We start from the raw sequence: 26,493 nt of genomic DNA, 5'->3' as shown, positions 1-26,493 counted from the left end.
AGCCGAAAAATATCATATTAAAAATTCCATATTTAAATAGCGCGCAAAAACGCTACTTGGACAATATGGCGCTGCAATGGGGTCGGTGACGTCACTTTCCTGTATTTCAATCTGTGGTACATATAGTAGAAAAGCAAAGTTTACACGAAAGTGACTTCATCGTAAGGTATGTAACCATTTTTAAACTTATAATATACACTGATTACAATAATTCACAATTTATTTTTCGCGTTGTCAAATAGCCTATTCATTATAAAGACCAAAGGTAAAAAAACCATAACAATCAGTGCCTAAGCAGTTACAGAAAAACTACAAACATAACATTTGAGAAATGCCGGAGGGGTTCTGTGATATTTCCGATTGGAATATCCATCGGTCTCGTAATTATGTTGATGTTGTTCTAAATAATTGAGTAACTAGTAACCAATCATATAAATATAATATTACCAACTCTTAGTAGCAAAATACCATATTTTGGCCAAGATAACCTTTTAAGGTCCCATTTAATGATATCGTCATGTATAGATGAACTTCATACAACACTGTGTGACACAAAATTTAACAAGCTAACTCTATTGATTAGATAGTTAGGTCACAGGTTGCATGCGAAACCCAAGGTAGGCTTTCATGCTACGTTTCTCTTAATGATACAATAAAAAGGGCTCTTGCCACGATTGACGTTCCTGCTCTTATCTCTGATCATGGTAAGAGAAAGAAAAATCTGAATTCACTCGCAATAAGTATTTGTGACGCTTCAGATCCACACTCGGTTCGAAAAATCGTTTTAAAAAAGTCTTGTTACCTGGAACAGATTTTTGACTTTTCTTGATATCTTAATAACGGTGAAACGATACGTGGAAAATGCAAAGGACTCGATCGCAAATATTGTAGATCGTAAAAAAAGCTAATCAAAAAAGTATTCTGCTCTTCTTAACGGAGAACCGTGTTATTTTGAAAATGGAAATTTTATCCTTTTTCAAGAGAAACGGAAATTACACAGGGCTTTTTGTTCAACATTATAAAGTTAAGCTTTTCTAGGCCCTCTATGTATTATTTGGCTTTATTGGTTAATTTGCATTTCTCACTCATTTTTCCTGATGTACCTAGTGACTAGACTAAAAGTTATTTACAAGAATATACTCACATAAACTAAACGTCAAAGTTAAAAGATTAAGGAGTCCATGGGTTGAGTCATTTAAGATATTCAATTCTTTGTTATTAGGATGTTACCTATTTTGAAGACAGACAGCTGTAAGGTGCCAAATGGTAGTAAATCAGATGATGAATAAAAAAATGTTAAGAAAATAATACGCCCATTAACATACATTAATTATTTCATATTTAGCTTTCACGTTTAATATCTGTAAAACAGAGCTTCAATAGTGTGTAAAGCACATTTTGATTATCGCCCTGGTTGAAAAATATGTGACGTGATCAAACGATAGGTAATATTTTTATAAAACAATGTTTACATTATATATATATTTCACAAACGAACAATATTTTATGAAATCATGCAAATACTACAAATTATCATTAAATCTTAAATTATGTTCTTAATTTAAACCAAATTTTGAGATTGCTTAAACACTAACGAACAAACGTTTAAATTAAATATTATTTTGCTTCCGTATTTGTGAAAAACATTTTTATGTAGGTCAAAACAACGTACGGATGCCGAAAAATTTTTCGGAATAAATTTTTACATTAGGTATGGACTCTTTGAAACATTTTTTCGACTCTTTATTTTCGAACGCGCCGACAACCAAACGAATAAAGTAGTTATCAAAACTACAGGTCTAGATATCAGCGAAAATAAAGTTTAGTCGGTAACAGTTTATTCTATTGCGGTATCAGTTTATCTATTATTATAGTCGAGGGGAACTGAATGGAATATGAATAGTTTTTGTAGAACCTTCTAATTTACCATTTGAAATATGTGGTCAAATGATTTTAAAACCTCTTATTCCATCGTTTTCTTTGTCTGAGTTGCTTCCGTTTGTTCAAGATGGTTTTCTTCGGTTATAAAGAAGGTAATATATAAGAAATTTATTGTTTGGGTAAATCGACTTTAACATGTTTCTTCATTTTAGTTTCAGGTTGGTATTATTTAATTTGTGTCAATCTTGAAACGTAGCATTAAATAAAGCCTTATATAGGCGCAAAATTATTAATTAATCCTTTTGATATTAGTATTGCCAATAAGAAAAGTTAACCAATCAAAAATTGCCTCCATCAGCAATAGGAACTATTATTCAAATTTTGTCATATTCATAATCCATTGGTTTTTCGTAGTAATGCTATCCGATTTTTATTACGGTTTACCAAGGATGATTTATACTCCAGGATAGATGAGATAAAACTGTAACGCACATAATGCATTTACATATCGTTAAGAGCGACGATGAGTAAATTATTTTATTTATATGAAAAATAAACTAACACATACAATTATATTTTTTGTTTATTATAAATTCTATTAATAGTTGATACGAGATCTATAGAAAAGTATTCTATAGAAATAGGAAGTTATGTCACATTGGTCAGCATGAATAGCAGAGACAAATGGAGGCAGTTCATTGAGTAGGTATTGTAATTGCTAAAGAAAATATTGACAGTTTAATTGAAGTCTATGAAATTAACAGACCAGACCAGACAATGTGAGATCAAATTTTGCAAACTTAATTAAAATCACCTCATCTTATTCTACGGAGGTGATACTACTTTGTGTACATATAGATGGCGCTGAACGTTAACGGTACTTACGTTTGTCATTACATAGTATAAAACAAAGTCGCTTACCGCTGTTTGTCCATCTGTCTCTATGTATGCTTAGATCTTTAAAATTATGCAACGGATTTTAATGCGGATTTTTTTAATAGATATAGTGATTCGAGAGGAAGGATAATACACGGACAATATAGTAAAGCAACATTTTTAGAACTTTAGATGTTTCTAATGTAATATAGTAAATAACAAATTCTATATAAGATTTTAAATTAACATGGTTATTTTTATTATTAAAGTTATTAATTTCGGGATATTTACCATGTTTTTTATATTTGTTCGGTGGAGCTCGATATTTCGACATTGTCTACGAATGTCTTGTTCTCGTGAACAAGACATTCGTAGACAATGTATAATAAATTCAGCGTTTGTGCATTTTCTACCCCTAAGGAGGAGAAATAAGGGTAGAAAGTTGCAATGTAAGTCTTCTTCTACTTCTTATTTCTCCCTTTAGGGATAGAATATCCAAAAACGCTGAAATAGGTATCGATAAATAGGTGCACAATAAATCAATCTTCTAAAGACCGGCGATTAAATCAAGCCATATCAATATGTTAATATGTCATATGCTTAAAATAACAATATTTTTAAAGCGAAACCAGTTACAAATTTAGATATAAATTGATAAAAGAAATGTAGATTGGTTTAATTTCCAGCTGTATTTAAAATTGCCTTGAAAATTTAGTAAGCTGGATAAGTAATTTTGATGAGAGATGTTGCAATATTTGAATGAATTTGAGACATAAAGACGTAGGGCGGTAGATTGGTGTAGCAGTGACGTGTAATACATCTTCTTTTGTACTTTATGGGCGTAAGTCATTAATACCAATATTACAAATAGTACGTGTATAATATCATTATATTTGTGTATGTATATATTCAGTGGCGGATATACAAATATGCCGCTAGTAGGCTATTCAATTTTCCCCATCCCTATTTTTTTTGCAACATTTATGATTTTTGTTCTATCGTCCTCATTACATCGGTTTTTTCCCGTTATTAGTATGATTATAAACTAGGTAATAGTTCTGTCAGTTACTAGATTATTATTCCAATCAGCTATGTAGTGACCAGTTTACGGATTACGGACGTAATGTGTATAAATATAATTAAAAGTTCTTTTTTTAATTTCTGTAAGATAATAACAAGTTTGGGCTAAATTTGCCGCCCCTATAAATCTGCCGCCCTAGGCTTCAGCCTACTTAGCCTATTGGTAAATCCGCCACTGTATATATTCCATAATTTTGTCACAAAATATAATTGTGTCATTTCTTATTATTTAATAACTTTATACTTCAATTTAATGATGTAATATTGAAGGCATCTTATGTTTATCTATTGAAATAAATACTGTAATAATTATCATTGTGTTGGTATTATGTACACATGTCATTTCTGTTTATCGTATCTATCTATACATGTAACAAAATCGAAGTGTCTGTTTGTAATATTAAAATGGCCCTTTTTTACTCAATGCATAGGTATGTATGTTTAATTGTTTACACGGTATATATTAAAATAACATTTTTTACAATTTTTTTCTGTCAGTCTGTTGTTTGCTGCGGCTAATCTCTGGAACGGCTGGACCGATTTTGACGGGACTTTCACTGGCCGATAACTGATATAATAAGGACTACAATTAGACTACAATTATATTTTATTTTTGTCAAATTCAAACGCGTACAAGGTTGCGGACACAGCTAGTAATAAATAAATTTCCGAAATGCTTAATTTCTTCCATATGCCACTGGTACTGGATAGTATTGATATATGAGTGTATGATATGATTGAGTATATGATAGTATTAGATATTTTTAATATAATAACATAATCCTAACACTGTTCCATAGATTTGTAACTGTCATATTGTTTTGAAAATAGATATTTGATTTATCGTGTATTGTTATATTGTCTCTTCTCATTTTAAATACTGTAATCAATTTAATAAACGTTATAAAATACTCCTGTGCACCTTTATTTCATCTCTACCTATTTAAGTAGTAAGCAACTAATATCCAGTAATAAACATCGTCTATTAAGGCACTACTAGACATTTGACTTCTATTCTGGTACTGCTATACAAAGAGTATGTAACAACTAAAGTATCTTAATTTACAATATTAAACTGCTAAATTATTTTCTTTGAAAGAAATATAATATATTCTTTAAATTTATCATGACTGTAAATATTTCTAATAATTACAATGTTTGAAAATATCTCTTTATGATTTTCGATTTAAACGAAAGTTTAAAATTTTTAAAAGTGTTTGCAGGAATGCCTGCCCTCAGCATGACATGACAAATATTTTTGCCGTGACCATAACAAAGCTATACTCATAATACAGTTTCATTGAAATTGCTCAAATGTTGAGGTAACTATTGATATAGCAATACGGCTCATACATTTTATGGGATAATTTATATTAAAACAATTTTGTAAAGAATTAATGCAATGGAAAAGTTTTAGAAGAAATTTCCCGCTATCAGAAGTCTGTACTGAATGTTGTCGGGAACTTTATACCTGCACTTTATGCAATTGACAACTTAAGGATATACAACAAGCGTCGAACTTGCGTTTGTTTAAGTTACTCAGATAATTAAAATTATAAGTCGATTAAAGGATTATCGGTTTGGTTCTATATGATTATTTAATCCTATGAATATAATATAATATTTAACTATTTAAGTGTAAATAATCGTTTTACGCTTATCTATTATTAGGAATCGAATTCAAATGTCTGTACAATTAACGTAATAGTTATTCGTTGAAATAGTGAGGTGGGCGAATGATCGCGATGTTGAATGGGTGTAGTACGTTCGTAGTGTTTATGCTTATGTTTAGTCATCAGGCGACGGTGACGGGACAGCCGCGGCTTGGCGGCGGTGACGATGGCGGTGGAATTGAATCCGCGATGCCGATGAGGCGGTCGCCGCGATCGATAGGCGGGCGCGGCGCTGCAGTCGCTCCTCGGTACGCCAGCCGCTAGCCCGCTACTGCTCTCCGAGACTCCGACACTTAACCACTACGGCGATCGCTCACGCCGCGTACACACGCGACGATGCGCGGCGACCGCGCCGCTCGTGACACGCGTCACAACAAGGACCATGAAAATTTGAAATCGTCACTAAAGAAAGGAGTTAAAACTAAAAAACATCGAGTGGTTTTCGACGAGAGCGCGAACGAATTTTTTGAAGCTGATTATATTATTGTTGTCCGCGATGAATGCGGATACTCTGACGAGGACGAAAACGAGGAGTGTTCGGGATGTGGAGCGTGCGAGCGGTTTCAGGACCCCGAGCCGGGCGCGCTCAGTCCGCCCGAGGGCTACAAAGATATGGGCCTCTTCAACAGGGATGGAACGTTGCGCGAGCAAGCTTGGTGGGATGCCGGTGATGTGGTGCTGGTGGGCGAACGGTCGGGGACAGTGTTCACGCCGCAGCATCTACAGCTCTTGCGGAGGCTGCAGCGGGAGCGGCTGTTGCGCTCCACCGTCTGTGCGGATTGCGACGCACACCCCACGATCCACCAGCCGCACGGTGAGTCACCTATGTCCTTGGCAAGGACGAGTGCCTTCTGGTCTCGCCTCGCCTGGCCTCGTTCCGAATAACGTCTCATGTTTCTACAGTGCGACTTTGTTTTATCTCAAATCCATTTGCTTAATTATTCACACGATTTCATGAAATGTTCATAATTACGTTCTTAATTATGCGTCACATACAACATTTTTTTACAGCTACGCTAAAAGTGTTAACTTAAGTCATGGTCATGTTATATAATAATTAAACAACCGAGTAATATTTACAATATACTAAGTTTTCTTTCTATGAATGTTAGCTCTTGCGATCGTAATATAAATGCTTGGCGAAGACTGACATTGTTATTTCAATATTATGGTATTAATCTGAACTAAAAATAGCTAAAGCGAAAACATCAGCAATGCGCTCAATTACTCATGACGGTCGTAAATATTACTATAAGGTTAAAACGTTTTATACAATTAACGTGTTAAGCGTCAAGTGATATCTACCATATTGTAATTAAACACAAAAAATTCTCACAACGGAAACATATAATTAAACTAAAAATATACAATAGACCAAAAAAATATGTATTGTTTAGCGTACAGTAGATAAATATCTTAAGAAAATACAATAGTTTTCATATCCTTAATATTAAAAACAATCTTTAATGTGAAAAATTACATAAACACAAGATATGTAAAGGAGATTAAAATATTAGTGATAAAAATAGAACATAAATTAAATCATTGTAACAAAGATACAAGAAGGCTTACTTGCAGCGGTTCGTAACTGCGTTAGTTAGTCTCATAATCGCGTCACACTCACACAAAATATTTACAGACAGATACACACACGAATATATACAGCAGTGTGTTATAATTTGAAGAGTCTTCATACGTTATAACTCGAAATCAATAGAATTTTTGTGTGAAATACGTTGTTAATGTGGCTGGCTTGTTTATATTTTGAAATAAATAGATTAGAATTAAAATATAAAATTATAAAAACTAAGTACTTTGCATGATTATTAAATTAAAAATACAAAACAGCTTTGAATTTTCATAAAACGAATATTAGATGGAGTAGCTTCATGATATTAAAAAAAACTCTAAAGTGACACGAAGAATTTTTTTTTTGAGTAATTATGATGAAGAACAAAGAAATATTTTTAACCACAAAACCTTTTTAATCATAGAACACATCCAATTTGTTTTTCGTAAACGTTCACTTTCGAAAATCCTGAAAATAATAATTTATTAAGAGCGCGTTACCCGACCCAAATTATACTTTAACTAGTTTTCGCTTATGGCTTCGCCCAGGAAGGAGGGGCGGGGAGATGCATAGCCTATAAATATTTACATTACAACTTGATAACATTTTACAGGCGAGACGCGGCAACTATGTGTAATTGCAGTTGAAACTTGCTACACGGTTAATATTCACAAACACTTATTACACTGTTTTGAGGACCACACCACGTCGTAATGTACTGAGCCAGTTTCATTTCTCGCTATGTTTACCCAGTCCACAAGCGCTACTTTGGATAAAACGAAAAATCTTAGACGTTGAAGGCAAACTGATGCTTCCATTTGTGAATAACTTGTAAATGAAACAAAGAAAATAAGTGGATTTACACAATAGTAGCAGAGATGGCCCAGAGGTTAGAGAGCGTACATCTTAACCGATGATTGTGGGTTCAAACCCAGGCAAGCAACACTGAGCCAAGCAATTTTCATGAACTTAATTTGTATTTATAATTCAACTCGAGCTTAGCGGTGAAGGAAAACATCATGGTGAAACTAGCATGTGTCTAATTTCAACGAAATTCTGCCACATTTGAATCCATCAATGCTCAATGGAAAAACGTGGTGGAATATGCTCTTAACCTTTTCCTTATAAGGAGCCTTAGCCCAGTGGGAAACTGGCTTTCACTGCTGTTATACAGAAAAATATTTTAGGTAAAATTTGCTACCTCGAATCACTGAATACAGCGAATGCTAAGTTTGTTTGGTATAAACAAAGATAAAGATAATTAGTGACACAATGTGAGGCTGACAAATCGATTTCTTATTTCAGACAGTGAAATTGAATTGATATTGAAATTTTACCGTATGCGACTGCACAGTTAATGTAGTTTATAAAACACACAGTCGCCTAAGCGAATCGCCACTTAGAGTCGTTTAATATAAATTAAACATTTAGTTAAATCATTACATAGTATAAAACAAAGTCGTTTATCGCTGTCTGCCCCTACGTATACTTAGATCTTTAAAATTACACAACGAATTTTGAGATTGATTTAAGAGAAAGGTTTTTATGTATAACACATGGAAAATGTACCAACTAAAGAAACACTGATAAGATGTTTCTAATATTATGTCGTAAATGAACAAATTCTGTAGATTATATTTACTGTCATTATAGCACCCGGGGTGCAAAGCCGGGGCGGGTCGCAAGTATTTTATAAAGTATTCTCCTATCACGATAAATTATTTCATGGATTAATAAATCCTGCAAAATTTCGCTCATTCTCATTAATATTTTGCGCGATCGCGTCAATATTGACATTTGTTATTAAAATAAAATTTGTTTACGTGTTTTAAAGGAATTTTTTACACATGAAACAATAAAACTACAAACTACTAATTTATGAAAATGATACATCGCAATAGTTATTACAAATTAATGATTAATTAATAACATATTAAAAACACCTATTGTGATGTTAAATTATATATTAATTGGTTAATGAAGTATTTATTAATAATAAATATTGTGATCTTTCATTTTGTAAAATAAATTATTACTTTTATGAGTATTATAACAAAAAGTAATGGCCGTAATTCGATTACTAAAGTAAGGTAGCATCAATAATCTCTCATTTTATGTGCGAGTCTCAATTATGAATGTCATTGTAAATTGACTTATTTGTAAAACAAAAAATAAAACGGCCATCATCAAACAGCCTAAATGCACACTCATTTATATATTAAGTGCATTTATTTTCAAGCAAGATAACGTATTACATATAGGTACATATTTGTTACTAACATTTTCCATTAACAGTTGTTTTTGGCATAGTACCATTAACAAAGACGAGTGTAATTGTTTTTAGCTAGTTCGGCTAGAAGAGCAATCCACTCAAAATTTTAAACATATCTCCAACGTATAAATGTAACAATATTAGTTCGTAACTTTATAAAGATAGTTCTCAAATAAACTGCAACAGTTTCAAACTAAATCGCGAAAACAATGCTTATGGAACACAAACGAGCTCAGAGTTTTTAATTCAATAGATTTTTTCCGTCGAAAAAGATTTTTTAACATACATATATCGTATATTACATATCAACTATCCACCATCGGACCTTTTAATCCTAGCAAACCTGTGACCTCGCCCCCAAACAGCGGATATTCTAGCAATGCTAAAGATTTGGATGAAATTAACGCGAATACTCAAACAGTCGAAACATTCACCAATTACTTTCGAAATATGGTTTATGAAACTGCATCCTAATTCCAATTACGAATTTTCACGTCAGAAAGTTAACAGCACAAATACAACGCATAGCTTTCAACTTCAACAAACCGAAACAATGTCGAATGCTTAAGACATTTATTGAACGAAACGCGCTCGATTTATTAGTTAAAAATAATTGTAATTGAAAACTGAAAATTTGAAATTGAAAAATGAGTGTTTGAAAATAGTATTAAGCGACAGACGTTAAGTTGACATATCAACCATTTCTGTTATTACATGTTATGTTACAAATCGAAGCCAGGTTGTAATTATGGGTAGCGTTAAGCGTAATTTTCCTGATATAAAGTAAAGAGCTACTCAAGGCTCCGTTGTAATAAAATGTGGCCAACAAGGGACGCTCAGCGGATGTGAAACGTTGAAATTGATGTTTGTTGAAAGAATATTTTTATACGGAAGGAAAGTTGAATGTAGTAAAAAAAAAATATATTTGTTCTTTTTATATTATATAGAAAGAAAGTATATTATTTACGAACATATCGAGGCATACACAAAGCGGCGGGCATGTCTTGTCGTTTTCCTTCACAGCCTACGAGTAATTTTATACCCAAGGCACACCAATAGATGTCTTATATCAAAATATAATCTGTCTGTACCTATGTATGCTTGGATCTTTAAAGTTACAAAACGAATTTTAATGCGGTTTTTTTAATAGATAGATAGATTCAAGAGTGAGGTTTATATGTATGTACATTGACAATTTAGTAAAGAAACACTGATAATTTTAGAAGTTTCTACAGTGATGTCATTTCATTGCAACCGTGCGAAGCCGGGTCGCTAGTATTCAATATAGTCAAAGCTCTGGAAATAAACAGAATCGCACCAGCACATTCAATTCTTCATCTATACAATGCTACGCAATCTCAAAATACAATATTTCGTTTACGCGGAAAATAAAAACGACTACTTTTACATAGAAATAATTTAATTTTAAAGAGTACATATTTTTGGTATTCAACGTCAGCTTCAACGCTTAACAGGAATCGTATAAATATTGAAATCAAAGATTTTCTTAAAATCAATCTCATAGAAGATGACAAATAATAAAAACTATATATATGCGGATTATTATTATTATTCAATATATTATTTCCAAGCTTTTAGAGCTCAACTAGTATTCTTAAATCGCACACAATATGTTTACTATAGTGCGTTGGGAAAAGATCGGCAGTGGCGGATTCAATAGTAGCGCGACCCCACTTCATTCAAAAAATTGCCGCCATACCGACTTTTTGCTAAAAAATGGACAAAGCTTCGATTTTTAAATAATTGCAATAATTCAACCATAAAAAAATAAACTTAAATTATCCTTTTATGTATTACACAAACCATAAAAACATTTTCATGTTAGATGTTACCTAGACGAGACCGTTAAATCGTACTGTTAAAAAGTTGAGCCGAGATGACTCAGTGGTTAGAACGCGTGCATCTTAACCGATGATTGCGGGTTCAAACCCAAGCAAAGACCGCTGAATAATCGTGTCCTTCTTTTGTCTTTATAAATAATCTAGAACTCGGTGGTGAAGGAAAACATCGTGAAGAAACCTGCATGTGTCTAATTTCATAGAAATTCCGCCTCATATGTATTCCACCAAACCGCATTGGAACAGCGTGGTGGGATATGTTCTAAACCTTCTCCTCAATGGGAGAGGAGGCCTTAGTCCAATAGTGGGAAATTTACTGACTGTCTTTGTTGTTAAAAATTTATCAATAATATGTACACAAAACGTTTATATTTATGTACTGAATTAATGAAAATTTTGCTAAATAAGATTTCGTCTTAAAAAGTGTAATCGGATTATTTCCGTTTTACCATTTACTTTTTTAACGATACAAGTACATACGTACGTAAATAATCACATTGACTCGGCGAAAATGTCGCGACATCGTTTTTAATCAATTAAATGTAAATTACTTTACACAGTCGATTTCGATATTTAAACACAGAGTTCTTTAACAGAAATGATTAATTTTATTAACATTCGAGTAATTACTACTAATTACAGTATAATATCGTCGACATTTTTATTTCAGGACATTATTATAAGATTAATAATAATATAAGATAATAATAATATATATGAGACAACATCACATACATTACTCTGATCCCAATGTAAGTAGCTAAAGCACTTGTGTTATGGAAAATCAGACGTAATGACGGTACCACAAACACCCAGACCCAAGACAACATAGAAAACTAATAATAATCTACATCGACTCGGCCGGGATTCGAACCCGGGACCTCAGAGTGGTGTACCCATGAAAACCGGTGTACACACCACTCGACCACGGAGGTCGTCAAACGTTAATAAAAATATCAACGACAATTTTTGTAAACAATATAACTATTATTTCAAATGTGTAAAGATATTATTAATATACATATAAATAACAAACGAAGTAACTCCTATTATATCAAGTGTGGTGCACGCATTATATTGGATCTCACACATCATGTGGAACTTAGGTCGCCTATTGGGAGTTAGTTAAATGTTAAACCATGTCTAGTTACAGACAATTTATTCGGTTATTGATCGAGTTTAACTTAGTTAAAGAAAATTATAACCATGCAGTGTTACATTTATCACACAACACTTAAATAAATTGAAAATCAATCTATTGAAGGATCGCTTTAGTAGATTTATGTTTGAATATAGATGAACTCTAACATTAATCAATCCCTCAATCACAACTCGTAAGGCAATGCAGAGAAAACGCGCCACTAACACCACGCTGTGTTAAAATAAACATGATTTAGTTTGTAAGCTATACGCGACGAAAGATAATTTTAATACTAGTTAATAATGAATGCACTGGAATTCGTAATTCATTTCAAATAAAATGACAACAATAAGATGATATAAACCGGTATTTAATTGCAATTAATAAAGCTCTATTCGTGGAAAAAGTCGCTTTTATCTCTTTTATGCAAAGTGTTTAAGCGGGAAGGTGAGAAATGTATTTAATGTTTCTTATTACTCTGAATAGAACAAGTGTTCATTGATTTAATTATAAACTAGATTAAGGCACATGAAAGGCTTACCTGGAAATTTCTCTTTCGTGGGCTAAATTATGAATGCAGTCTTTTATTATTGAAAGATCGTAAAACAGTATTATATGATACATTACATTTATAAACGAACTCCTGTTTCACGTTCATAGAGTAAATTTGATATGGAATTAGTTGAACGAAGATTGTAATTGTTTTGGATTATATTGGTGTGACTGGAATCAGTGGTAACGACTATACATAGATACGACCTCATCTTTGTTGATTCGCGACGCTCGCATGCCGAGCTGTCGAACAAATTGCCAATTTAATTCTCTGTCACTAACGTCGCGTTCACACGAGTTGATTTTAGTCGAGTCAAAAGCTAAATCAGTACCGTTTTCAACTGTATGAACTGACGTTCATTCGAATCAAAAAATATTTTAATTATTGACATCTATCAACATTCGTTGATTCAACGTTTTTTTTTTTCATTAAAATCAAACCATGTTAGAAAGTGAGTTACGTTCGTATTCATAAAAATATAACATTTTGTTTTAAATTTTCAATAAACTTAAATTACTACGAGAGCGTCGAATAATAAAAATAAGAGTATTTTATTTTTCAAAATAATGTTATGATTACTGTGGATGCGAATTTTTAATATGAAATGCACGATATTTTTTATTCTCCTCACAGAATACGGTTTGATCAGTTTAGTCTAGAAAATAAATATAAAATATTTTTCAGGTTTGATCAGTTGTTTCTTCAACTTAAAAACTGCCTTATATCGTTATATCATATACATATATGTAAATATTTAAACCTTTGAGTAATTTATGCAAACACTAGTTACACTTAAAACATACATTTTATGTTATATAAATATATAACTCAGTTATCGTATAAACATGTTTGTTTTTTGTTTCAACTTGCTTTAACGTAGAGACGAGGAAGTAAATAAGCATTTTCCTAATACATACTACAAACATTAGCAATGCAGATACCCCACGAGGAGCAAAAACGTCGACCCTCAAAAGAAAAAGTACAAATGTTATTTCCCTTTAAATAGTTCAAGAAAAATAGTAATTTACGAATTGCTGACGGTGTCGTAAGTTCAAATGAAAATATTTTCTATTGTTATATAAGCGTATTATATATAAATATGATCGTCGATATTTAAAGCATTTCTATGATTTCTTCGTTTCTTAAATTGTGATAGTTAAGTTCATGAAAGTTATTTTTAGTGCCTGAAACTTAAGTAAATATTAAGTACGCATTCTGTAATTTTGTTAAAACTGTTACTCATTCCAAGTGCTCTTGGTAGTTGCTTAATTTGCATCTATGGACGATCCTTAAACATATAGTACGTTATTAATTTGTTTCCGGAATAACTTGCCCTAAATTTAAATTTCGCTATTTTTCGAAGATATAATTTGTTGATGACATCGTAACCCTGATCGAGATACTAGAAGTATCAGACAAAATTATTATTAAAAAATATATCTGTTTTATACAATTTTACATAATATAATATATAAACAATAATAAAAAAAAAATTTGAATAATGACTGTCTGACATATAAAACAAAGTTGAACCATATTAAAAGATTACAGGATGTAAATTTGCAAATTACTTTCGCAACATAGGTAGCCAGGTACTTTAGGTATGAAAATTGATAATAGTCTTAACGTTTTGATGTATATATATGGAAATATTGGTTTAGGCTTTTAATTTTAAGTTAAAAGCAGTCGGCATAGCGTTATTGAAAATACCCCCTAAGGGAGAACATTAGGGATTGGTGCTTATATGGAATTTAGCCATTTATGTTATAAGTAATATGTAAAATTGGGAAGTCATCGGGTACACATCAGGTTTTGTAAAAGTCCTTAAAGGGGGCATTTTAGATGTTGGGTACATGGATATCGGCATTGATTGTTTGTGTTAAAAGTAAAAAATATAAAATTGTGCTTAAAAAAATCATTAACTATGATATTTAAATAAGGGCTTTTGAACTTTTATATAGACGTTCGTCATTTAAAACTTTACACAACTTATCTCATTTTTGAAATTTCAATCTTCTATACAGACTTACTAATATTCGTGCTTATGTCGTTATAACGAAAAAATATATATTAGATCAGACCTAAATGTGATTAAGGATTGTCAGTACAAGACACGTTCAGAGTTTTTGATCTTTGATTCTTTTTAAGGTGATTTTAAAAACATGAGGGTTATTTTTTTATAAACGTAATCCTTAAAGGAATCTTTGCAAATTCTCAGCAAATAAAATTTAACGAGTTTGATGCTCTGTAGCTTGCGTATTTTTTTCACGAACATCAAAACCATACATAACTTTTATTTACAGTTTTGGTTTCTCAGTATTTATCTTTTTAATACTTAGAAAAAAGAAACATTCTACACTATACATATATATATATATATACATTCTCTTTGTTATGAAAGACTAAGTGGAGACAACGACTTTAATATACGTACGAACTCAATACATATTTAGTTTTTTTTTAATTTAAATTCATAATGGTTATTAGAGATGTAAATCGATAGGTTACAAGAAGTATTTTAAACAAAATCTTAAGTCAGAAAATTATGGAATAGTTATCAGGCGTGTTGCCATATGGATCAAAATGTTGGGCCACTGAGGTGACGATGAAAGGCGAGTGCATACAGCTAAGATGATAATGTTGAGAGGGATGTTCCGGGTGACGAGAATATGAAATGAGTACGTAACAGGAAGTTTGAAAATAGCTCGGCCTAGTGACATAAACGCCGAAAGGAAACAGATTATCGTGGTATACATGTAGTAACCAGTTTACTTAGCCTTTTAATTAAGAACCACAGCTTAAACAACATAATTATTTGGTTAAAGAAAATATTTAATAATAAAATTTTCAGTACATTTTTGAATGTTTACGTCTATTTTGTAGAGACTAAAAAAATTACCACGTTTTATGAAAAAAAACAGATATTGGGTGAATGTAATTCCGACGGCAAAATTTGCACCTCAGGCTAGACTGTCGTATCCGGAACCAATCACTTTTCTATGTGATGGTCGTTTGATAAGGGGCCAAATCCTACTATTTTTTTATAAATATCATAGTATGTTATTTGAATTACAAATAAATAAATTTTGATTATCTGAAAAGGAAAAAAGTTCTGACCTGTTATAATGTATGGATTCGTTATGAATTAGATCAATTTGTCGTACTGATCTCAAAGAAAATTTTTGTTTACTTCTGACATCTATTGAATTTTGAGAATATTTTTATTTGTTTGTTTGTAAATAAAACAATTTATTATCAATAAAAATTAATTTCAAGAACCTGAAACACATACTTTTCATCAAATCATATAAAATGATATCTTAATAAATTAGGTGAAGTTTTTAACTCAAAGCACTTTTTTTTATAAATAAGTGCTAATATCAATAGCTTCTTATTTGAAAAATATAATAGAAACAAAGTATCTAAATGATTTCTTTGTTTCTTATAACATTTTTTGTGTATTTTATTCGTAAAAAATCGTTCATTAACAATGACGAGTACGATTGTCAAGTGTTTTTAGACGCAAAGGTGATAGAGAAGGTATGAGTTAGTGTCGTTAGAGAATAGACGAACAGCGTCGGCGGTTGTAAGTTGTTCCGAATAGATGACACAGCCTTTGAAAGCATTTGAACGCCGTGTATGGGAAGAGAGAATACATGTGGATTCTACGCTAACGACGACAATTATGACAATACTTTATGTCTAAGCGTTATCTGTTAAATAGTTGAATTGCTTTGTGAATTAGAATGATAAGTTTATGGTACGAATAAATGGGTAGTTCAGTACAGTTTCTAAAGGCTTACTTAATTTTAGTAAATTATTTTATAGTATACGTAGACCATTAATAAACATACCTTAATATATATATATATATATATATATATATATATATATATATATATATAAATTAAGTAGGTAAATTATTATTTAAATAACTTTCCAAAATCACGTTATAGGAATATACATAAATCAATTATTTTACGCATATCCTAAAATTTACTTCTTTATTAAGACTACTATTAGAATTATAGATATTAACGATTACTACTTTTCCGTTTTAGTGGAAATATTAATCGTGGTACTTAGTTTTATGGATTTGGTAAATATTTTGCGTAATTATTACCGCGGGTCTCAATGCGCATGCGGGCATTCGGGACATAAAGACAAGTGTTACGTGTGTGAGCGAGTTGATTTCAGACAAAGGATGCCGCTATTCGATATACATGTTATGGTGTAATACAGCATTTACGTGTTCGTGCGAGAGTGACGAAAGCAAGCGCCTACTTGCATACGGTTTTTTAATTCGAAACAAAGGCATTTTGGTGTGAGTTGAACTTAGCTTTTGTAAAACAACGAATTCGTAATCCTATATCCATTCGTTAGCAAACAAACCGACGATCTATCTTTATGTCAACTAAAAAAAGACAATGTGCCTTTTGCAACTAGGTAAAGCTTACAAATAAATAAAAAAAAAAAAAAAATTTTTTAAAAGCAGGATTTAATGTAATCCATTTCATGACATTGTGGAAAAGAAATTGCAATGATTGTCGAAATTAGAATTACAATTTGAATACTAGGTTGGGTAGCCAATTGTGAATAGGATTCGTATGTATCGTACGTATATATAGACGAGTGAACGCACTCGATCGTCCGGGTCAGCATTTGTAGACGAATGGTTCATTACCATTGTCGAGGAACAGATTCACTATTGGCGCGGGCGTGTATGCGGAATGCTTATAGAGGGAAAACGATGAAATATATTCCAATTTCGTACATTAGCCAATGTATATTCGAAATTATAAATTAAAAAAAATTACGAATTTCTATCATAAGCATAATATATACTTATATTTGGGCAGGTTTTAAATCGTTTATATGCAAAACAGCAATGATTAGCTTTTTTAAAAAATAGGTTTTATGAAAATCTTTCAATTTCAAATTATGAGAATCCAACATCGGCGCAGAAGTCACTTTTGTTGTCTAGCCTGAATTTCTGTTCAGTCGTAGCTAGAGAGTCATCGAACTTTAACGCATAAGGTGACCGAAACTGAGGTTAACGCTCTGACTGCTATCTTCTTAGTAGGTAATAAAAAAGAAATTGAAACTCTCATATTCAATTTTAAACTATCCACATTCGAAAAATTGTAATTTATTCGAGTAATAATTAAATATTACCAACATATCGTTTTAGCGAAAGATTCTTTTTTTTATTTTATTCGTAAAACGTAATTATTAACATTAAACAATTACGCGGTTGCTATTAAAAATAATATTTAGTCTTACAGTAATGTGTTTATTCTTTACTTAAAAACGGATGTTAACAGTGGATTCAATTACTTAAGCCATTGTATCTCAATAGCCATCACCAGTCTCGATAAGAGCGTCTCTCCTTCATAATTTTTGTATTTCAAAAACTGTGGACACTTCACCTGTATTATATTCGCTTCAGTAGAGAAGTTTGCGCGCATGCGTACTGCTCTCTTTATTCAGGTGTGTAACAGACTCGCTCTGAATAAACACTCCCCGTCAATGCTTCTATGCTAAATATCAATCCCTACTAAAACAAACGAATAAAAATCATTCCATATGCCTTACAGCTCTATGTACATTCATATCCACTTTGTAAAGCTCGATCGATTTTAGAAATGAAATTTTAACTTTGTATTAAAAACTAATCAATATTTACGTGATTTCGGCTTGAGATATCTTTTAACTGAAAATAGGTTTTATGAAATGGCGAAACAATTCGACACAAGGGTTAGGCTTTGGCCTAATTAATTTATCGATCTACCGTTTTACCCTTTCGTAGCTATAGTATGCGTAAATTTAATAAATTGAGTAGACAGATTTAAATAAATAGATTTGTACGTTATCTTAAGTCAAATCAAATCCAATCGAAATATACTTTATTAAAATAGGATTTTATTAGCACCTTATTTATCATGAAGTGAAGATATCATCGGTTCGGAATGTAGATTCTATCGAGAAGAACCGGCATGAAATTCAGTATTTTATCTTTTTCATCATTTAAGAATACAATTAAAAATTCCGTACATATTTCTTATAATTTTACATGTTCCTAGTATTTTTAAAACACGTTTTTTATATGAATGATGGCTAAATAGTCTTTACTCGTGAAAATTCATAATAGGTATTTAGTTATAAGATGTTTTTTTTTCACGTAATATTTTGTGTATACCTTCTACATGAAATAGCCGTTACGGAAACAATTATATAATTGTCAGTAATACAACTGAACTATAACCTAAGACTGAGAATTCAAACTCAAGAAAATTCACTGGGGTTTTCATTTCGTGCTTGGCGGTGAAAAAATAACACAGAGGAAACTATGTGCGTCAAGAAATTTTGACAAATTTGTTCTCATTGGAATAAAATCTTTCTTTTGGGTTTCTATCAGTTGTGGGACATTAAACGCAAGTCAAACGTAGTTACTTATATTTGAAAGAGTTCTTTTTCATGTGATTCAAGATCAAGGCGAGTACTCTTGAACGCGTGGTGATGTTACTGGAATACTTCACACGCTCCTGTTTTTCGCTGGTGTAATGGAAAATGTAGGTTTTGCTACTATTGCTTTGAATCGGCTTTTTACCGTTACTGTAAGCTCTAAATCCGCTCGTAATACGCTTCAAAAATGTCGGTTTGTCAGTACTATGCGCCACGCGGCACGCTCGCATTGTGTCAACAGCCATGCATTGTGCCCCTTCTGCATTTAAAAATAAATACTACAATTTCAAAGACGTCTCGAGTGTGTTTAGTACATTCGACATCTATTCATTACAAGTGGGAATAGTGACACTCAAAAGCTATGCGTATTGTTATACGCACGCTTCTTGAGATATGCCTTTGTTCAATTAACAATTATTTAATGTTATATATCGAAGCATCAAAAAGTTCAATAATGTTCTTTTTTATCGTTCATGCTGGCAAAGCCAGTATAACGTAGAACAGAGGGCAGCCGAAAATCACATTTCAGGTAAAATCGAAAAGAGTGATATTACGAACGTGAATGACTAGACTTATATTTCGAATATCATTATGTCTGATAACGAGTGTATGCCTAACTCATCGTTACATATGTATATTAACACTATCCACTCATCATTCCATGGTATGTTTCGGGTTGGTTAATATTTCGAGCAGTGATTACCACTTACTATCAGGTGAAAGTTGATAATCTGTCTCGTTAGACAGACAGGCTGTTACTATTATTAAAATGGTTATTTTAATAATAGTAACAGTGCATAAAAGTTCTACGCTATTAAACTTCGAGCAGAAGCTACCTGTTTTGAATTTTCCCGTTCACCAATCTGCAAATAGCCGGCGACCACATGTACGTCTAACTAACATAAAATACCGCAAAATTAATAATTGTTTATATATGTAACAAATATTAAGCTAATGATTAACAAACAACAATAAAATGATAGATTCAATTATATCGAGTTGAAAATTAAATAAACTGCTGTGTAAATAATAGAAACTAAAATTCAGTTAGAGTAGCGAGTGTATAAATATTAACTTAACCTCGCCTTCACGTCAGATAAATATTACGCGTTTAAATTTAGTTTTCAAACAAACTATGCATTTACTACTAAATATATACTATCTGGTGTTGGCCTTGAGACTTATATATAACACCGTGTTTCCATGTCAGGCTTTCAATTATATTAATCTAAATGTAATTAGAACGAAATATATATTTTCAAACGAATATTGTGTGTTCTAATGAAACGATTAGTACTAGTAACAGTCTACAAATGCATTGAAACAATGCTAGGCTGAAGCTTCATTTATTTTTAAAGCGAAGTTAGCCTAAGCATAGCTTCTTCCATCACGCTGCTTCAATACAGGTCGGTGAATACACATGTGATAGATTAACATCCGTAGTTTTCCTCCGGTTTCATGTTTGCCTGGGTTTGAACTAGTCCGGGAATTCCCGATAATTTCAAAGTCTCCAAACACGAAACAGCCTACAACCAAAATCCCGGGAATTCCCGAGTATTCCCATTTCAAGAAGTTTTGTCGAATAAATCTATTTAGTAGGGATGGTAGATTCTCTTATTTAATATTTAATCATTTCCATTCCTAATCAAATACACGTTACATACAAATATTGGTCGGGCAATAAAATTGAATGTCAATGAATGTGTATAAATCAAACGTTGAAATTCATTTTATTTTAACGTAGTACGTTTTCATGTAGAATTACCTTTAAGGGGTAATTGACTTTTAATTAGGGCAATATCTATATTTAAAATAGCCCAATGCACCGAATTTTTGACGTGGATGCTGAACATGTTTATGAAGTATTTTAGCACAATGCTCCGGGAATTATTTCATTTCTCGGTATACATTTTATTCCTTCGTAATATAAGTCTACAATTTACACTGGGATTACGATATCACTAGGCGAGCTTAATTAAATTCTCCAGTGATATACACAGGCGTTATGTAAAGATAATCTGATTTATTTTTATGTAAAAAAATATTTTCGTAACGTAATGATAACTGCGTAAATATAAAGACTTTTTTTTAACCAAGTGAAAGATCTTCGCCATAGTTAATAAATACATTATCAACAATATTCGGATATTCTATCATAAATATTATTTTTAAAACTATTTTAAAAGCGTGTAACATAGTATACCAGTTTCAGTTTTAAGTTTAATAAACTCAAGGGTAACATAACACAGTATAATATATATTTACAAGCAAAGGCCTCAATAGTATGAAAATAAATATTATTATTTTTTATTTTCGCTCAAAGACGTAATGATTAGGAAATCAGTCAAATGAAAATGCAATTACTCTAATTATCTATATCTGAGTTGTGCTGAGTTATATGTAATTGATGATTAATTATCCTTTAATCGTCCGCCCACTGCGCCTTTCAATTTATGCGTAATGTGTAGTTGCTTCAAGCTTCAATATAATGTTATTATAATACAATTTACATTATTTAATATAAAATAAAATGTTGCCATGAGTTTGCACGTGTACGGTTTTTTACAAGTTTATTTATTTCAGGCTTGTAATATTGCCTTCAGATGTTTATATATCACGTATGAGTAAGCTTGCAAATCTCCTTCAAGCACATTCCCGTCTGCATATGTTCGATAAAGTCAGCATTTCGTTGCTCGGTAATTATTGTTATATTTTTTAAGTAGTGTAAATGCAGGCATTGTAGATAATGTACGAGTATACATGTTGACGTTTATTTGCATGTTTCATTTTTAAATTAAATAACTCTGCATTTTATTATCGTAAATAAATGATTTAATATCAGCCTGATAGATGAAGAAGAGTTGAAATGGCCCAGTGGAGAGCTGAGATGGCCCAGTTGTTAGAACGCGAGCATCTTAACCGATGATTGCGGGTTCAAACCCAGGCAAGCACCACTATACATATATATGTGCTTAATTTGTGTTTATAATTCATCTCGTGCTCGGTGGTGAAGTAAAACATCGTGAAGAAACCTGCATGTGTCTAATTTCATCTTCAATGAAATTCTGAAATTCTGAAATTCTGTGTGTACATGCATACCAACCCGCATTGGAACAGCGTGGTGGAATATGTTCCAAACCCTCTACTTAACGGAAGAGGAGGCCTTATTTCAGCAGTGGGAAATGTACAGGCTGTTACTTTACTTACTTTTAGACGGATGCCCACGTTTAAATCAAGTCTTCACAGATTGTCATAAATATTAAAATTAAAATATTGCATAAAATACAACAAATTATATAATAGAATAGGTAGTTTTAATGATGATATCAAATGAGATTTAATATAAACATCTAAGAATATATTATAGACATTTTCATAGGTATTTTTAATAAAAGTTTACCTCCATAAATATATTTCCATTTCAAATACATATATACAAGAATATTTTTCTTGCTATGTATATATAATTTTATTAAGTTGTAAATAATAGTAATAAAATCAAGGGCTCGAAATTATCACAGGCAAAACTAAATAAATAAAGTTGTGACTTTAAAGAGGAATATGTACAGATCATAAAAATATCTTAGCATTTAAATGTCCGCTGGCATTAAGATACCGGCGCTAGTGCTTCTCTGAATAGCGAGGCTCATCTCTAACCGAGGTAAGCGCCGGCTCTTCGATTACCGGAAGCTTTATCGAGTCTCGCAAATCGCTATCAGTAATTTTTTTATACAGATCTGATTTACAGTTTCTAACAATCAGGAAATTAGTTTTATATTCGTTATTTCTCACGATATATTTAGGGCTTACGCGTTTTTTATTTATTTATTAAACAATATAAATGTTTCATACTAAATAAGATGAAACTGAATTTGCAACATTAATTGATATATCAATTAAAAATGTACAGTACATATCATATATAGTATATATCATATCATTATATAGATATGTACTACTAGTTTAAAACCAAATCTGTTTGTGTTGATTTTATTTAAAATAAAAGTGTCAGTGTTGTTTACCAGAAAGAAACAATACAAAAATACTTAAATCAAGACTTTATTAATACGGATAACTTCTTACTTTGACATGTATTATTTAATAATTATAATATATTTTAAAACATATTTTTATGTTACAATTTATGAATTTTTTGTACATTTTTAATTGATATATCATATACCATATGTATAAGTAGTCTTCTATGTAGCGTGAAACGCTTTCAGGTGAAAAGCATTCTCTACTCATATGTATTGCTATAACATTGAACCATATATCAATTAATTATATGTTTACCGCATGTTCATGACGGAATTCGCTTCAAGTGATCACCAATTAGAAGTTGTACAGTTCGCAGGTTGTGGCTACTTTGTGTATTTCAATCAGTGAGCAATCGATTGGCTCTTTGAACAGATGATTCTCTGACTATCACAGTGAAAATGACTATCAACAGAGGATAGTCTATCTCCATACAATGAACTAGATTCTGCGCTATTTGAAAAAAGAATCCGTCAATTAAGTTGGTTTCATGTGTTATTAACGGTCTAAGTTGGATTTTTTTTTCAAAATGCGTTAAAAATACCTTACGTTTCAATTAATAATTAAAGACATCAAATAAATTAAAGTTTATTTTTTTTTACAAAAAAAGGCACACTGACAAATGGCTCCCCAAATGGTAGTCACTGCCAGGTATGTGCACTATCAGAAACATTAAGCGTATCATACTTATTCAATCCATCAACCTGTTATTTTCCTTGTGCCGTTCCGTGGTAATAGTATCTTTTTCACCCTTCAATCGGTACATAAGAATAACAACAACTACAGTGATGTGTACCAAATCAAATATCTTGCAAAAAACCCTACCATTTAATAAAAAAAACGTAACTGAAATAAACCATCGTAAAATTTAAAAATTAATTAACTCTGAATACTAATCACGGTTTTGCGGGTAAAAGAAATCTCTTAATCCGACAAAAATAAACACATGGCTTTCGCGGTGTGTGTTGTTAATCAATTTTGAGTTAAGTGTTTGTCGTCCATTAACATTGTTATTAGTTCACAATCCCGTACTTCGAAAATCACGTAAATCCAGTGCAATCCAACAGTTCTGCATCTAAACTTTTTCCGGTCGTGGGGTTTGCAATCCTATCGGATTATGAGAGCGAGGGAATAGACAGGGCACTTATGTTTCAAATACAGGTGCACTGTTTGTTTACTAGTAGGTAGGGAAATATTTAGTATTCATTTGTATTGTTGTGTGCGGATTTGAAGTATGTGTGAGTTAGTGTAACTATAGGCACATTAGATATCTTAGTTCCAAAAGTTATAAGTGCATTTGTTTAAAATTTCTTATATATCTTACATATCATACAATGATTACCACTTACTATCAAATGCTAGGTTATAAAATTCGATGTAACCCGTTGTGGAAAATAATCAAGAAATATTAGAAAGTTAAATGAATTACTTACTTATTACTCACATTATAAAAAAGCGCGTTACGTAGATTTTAAACACGTCACGCGTGAAATACGAAGTGTTTAATTGAATTTCTTACCGAAAAGCATTGTTGTAATGCTGCAGTGCATTAATTTTATGTATCAGTTATTATTTTGTCAGCGTAACGCTGTGAGAGAGCACCTTTATACTGCCTTGATTACGCAACATTGACATTTAAAATGTTACTGAAACAACCCCAAAACTAATGAAATATATTGTTACGAATATATTTCATATGGGCCTTAGGCTATTTTTTCTCCAGATATATTCCAGTCTTTCTCGAATATAATATATACGAGAAAGATTGGAATTATAAATATTCCTGTTTGAGGTTTTTGAGTTCTCGTCAACAAATTACTTTATAATTGAATTGATAAAGATTTAAAATGATTTTTTAAAGTAAAATTATTTATTTATTTATTATTTATTCTACAATATATTATATACATAGTTCTTATAGGATGAGTGCCATATACAATGAAAATGCAGACGATTACTTTTAGGCATTCAATTCAATTCAATTCAATTTTTTATATTTGTGGCCTCTGTCAATAGGTTGACAATTCTGCCAGTGTCAGGGTTGAAAAATACACGTGGTTGCTTAATACAGCTCTTTCTCGTTCTGCCCAATGACCAGTAGCACGATCTAAAACAAATAGGACATCACAATATAATACACCAACACCCACTAAGATACAAAATAATAAAACTACCTACATAGATATACTTATTATATAAATAATATATACTTAAACTAACTCAGAGTTTGATATTATATCTTTCAATATACTTAAATAAAATAGTTATAATAGAAAATTCTGAAGATGACAAAATGCAGGACATGTTGAAAGGGCGAGGAAAAGTAGGAGGAAGAAGATCATACAATGAAATAGGAAATCTGGTGCAATCAAAGAAAATATGTTCAACAGTACCCTCATCAAGGCCACATTCACATAAGGAGTGGTCCCGAACCCTGATCTTTGATAAAAAATGGGGGCTGCAGTTATGACCAAGACGCAATCGAATTATTGTAGAAGTAGAAAATTTAGAGCATTGACGAAACTTAAAGAACCAGGGTTTTAATGGAATATCAGGTTGCAAACTGCCATAGAATTTACCTTTAACATGACGGGAACAGTTCCATACCTCACTCCACTGCTTATTCAAATCAATTTTAGCGAGAGAACGTAAATCTTGGGCAAAGCAATTAGCATAAGTCTCCGTACCATTACGAATAGACCACTTAGCACATATGTCAGCCTGTTCATTGCCAGAAATCCCGGAGTGGCCAGGAATCCACGCAAGGGCTACCTCAATTCCAGCAGAGTGACACTTAAAAAGAAGTTCCCGAGTTTTGAGGTTAATAGGGTGAACATTTCTAGAACGTAACGGAAATTTTAAAATATCCTCTAAACAACTGCGACTATCCGTAAAAATTATGGTTTTATTAAGGTTGTGTGATTCTATCAGGGATACAGCTTCATAAATAGCTATTGTTTCTCCAGAAAAAACAGATATCCTGGGTGAGCATTTAAAACTAAGAGTCAGCTTCATGTCAGGAACCCATACAGCTGAACCCACAGGGGCATCTGTAGATAGTTTGGAGGCGTCTGTAAACATAGTT

General features: G+C 31.8%; 1 protein-coding gene across 2 annotated transcripts in view; it reads left to right on the top strand.

The window, feature by feature from the left end:
* Positions 1-5,769: 5,769 nt before the first annotated feature.
* LOC124543146 overlaps positions 5,770-26,493 on the top strand; it is a 137,498-nt gene continuing 116,774 nt past the window's right edge. For both annotated transcript variants that reach the window (XM_047121216.1, XM_047121217.1), the window contains exon 1: positions 5,770-6,324. In XM_047121216.1, the coding sequence (XP_046977172.1) occupies positions 5,847-6,324 (478 nt within the window). In that variant the 5' untranslated portion in view covers positions 5,770-5,846. The remainder of the gene's footprint in view (positions 6,325-26,493) is intronic.

The sequence above is a fragment of the Vanessa cardui genome, chromosome Z (assembly GCF_905220365.1).
Source record: "Vanessa cardui chromosome Z, ilVanCard2.1, whole genome shotgun sequence".
Classification (NCBI taxonomy): domain Eukaryota; kingdom Metazoa; phylum Arthropoda; class Insecta; order Lepidoptera; family Nymphalidae; genus Vanessa; species Vanessa cardui.
The sequence above is the reverse complement of the archived record's forward strand: the minus strand, read 5'-3'. Positions and strand labels throughout refer to the sequence as shown.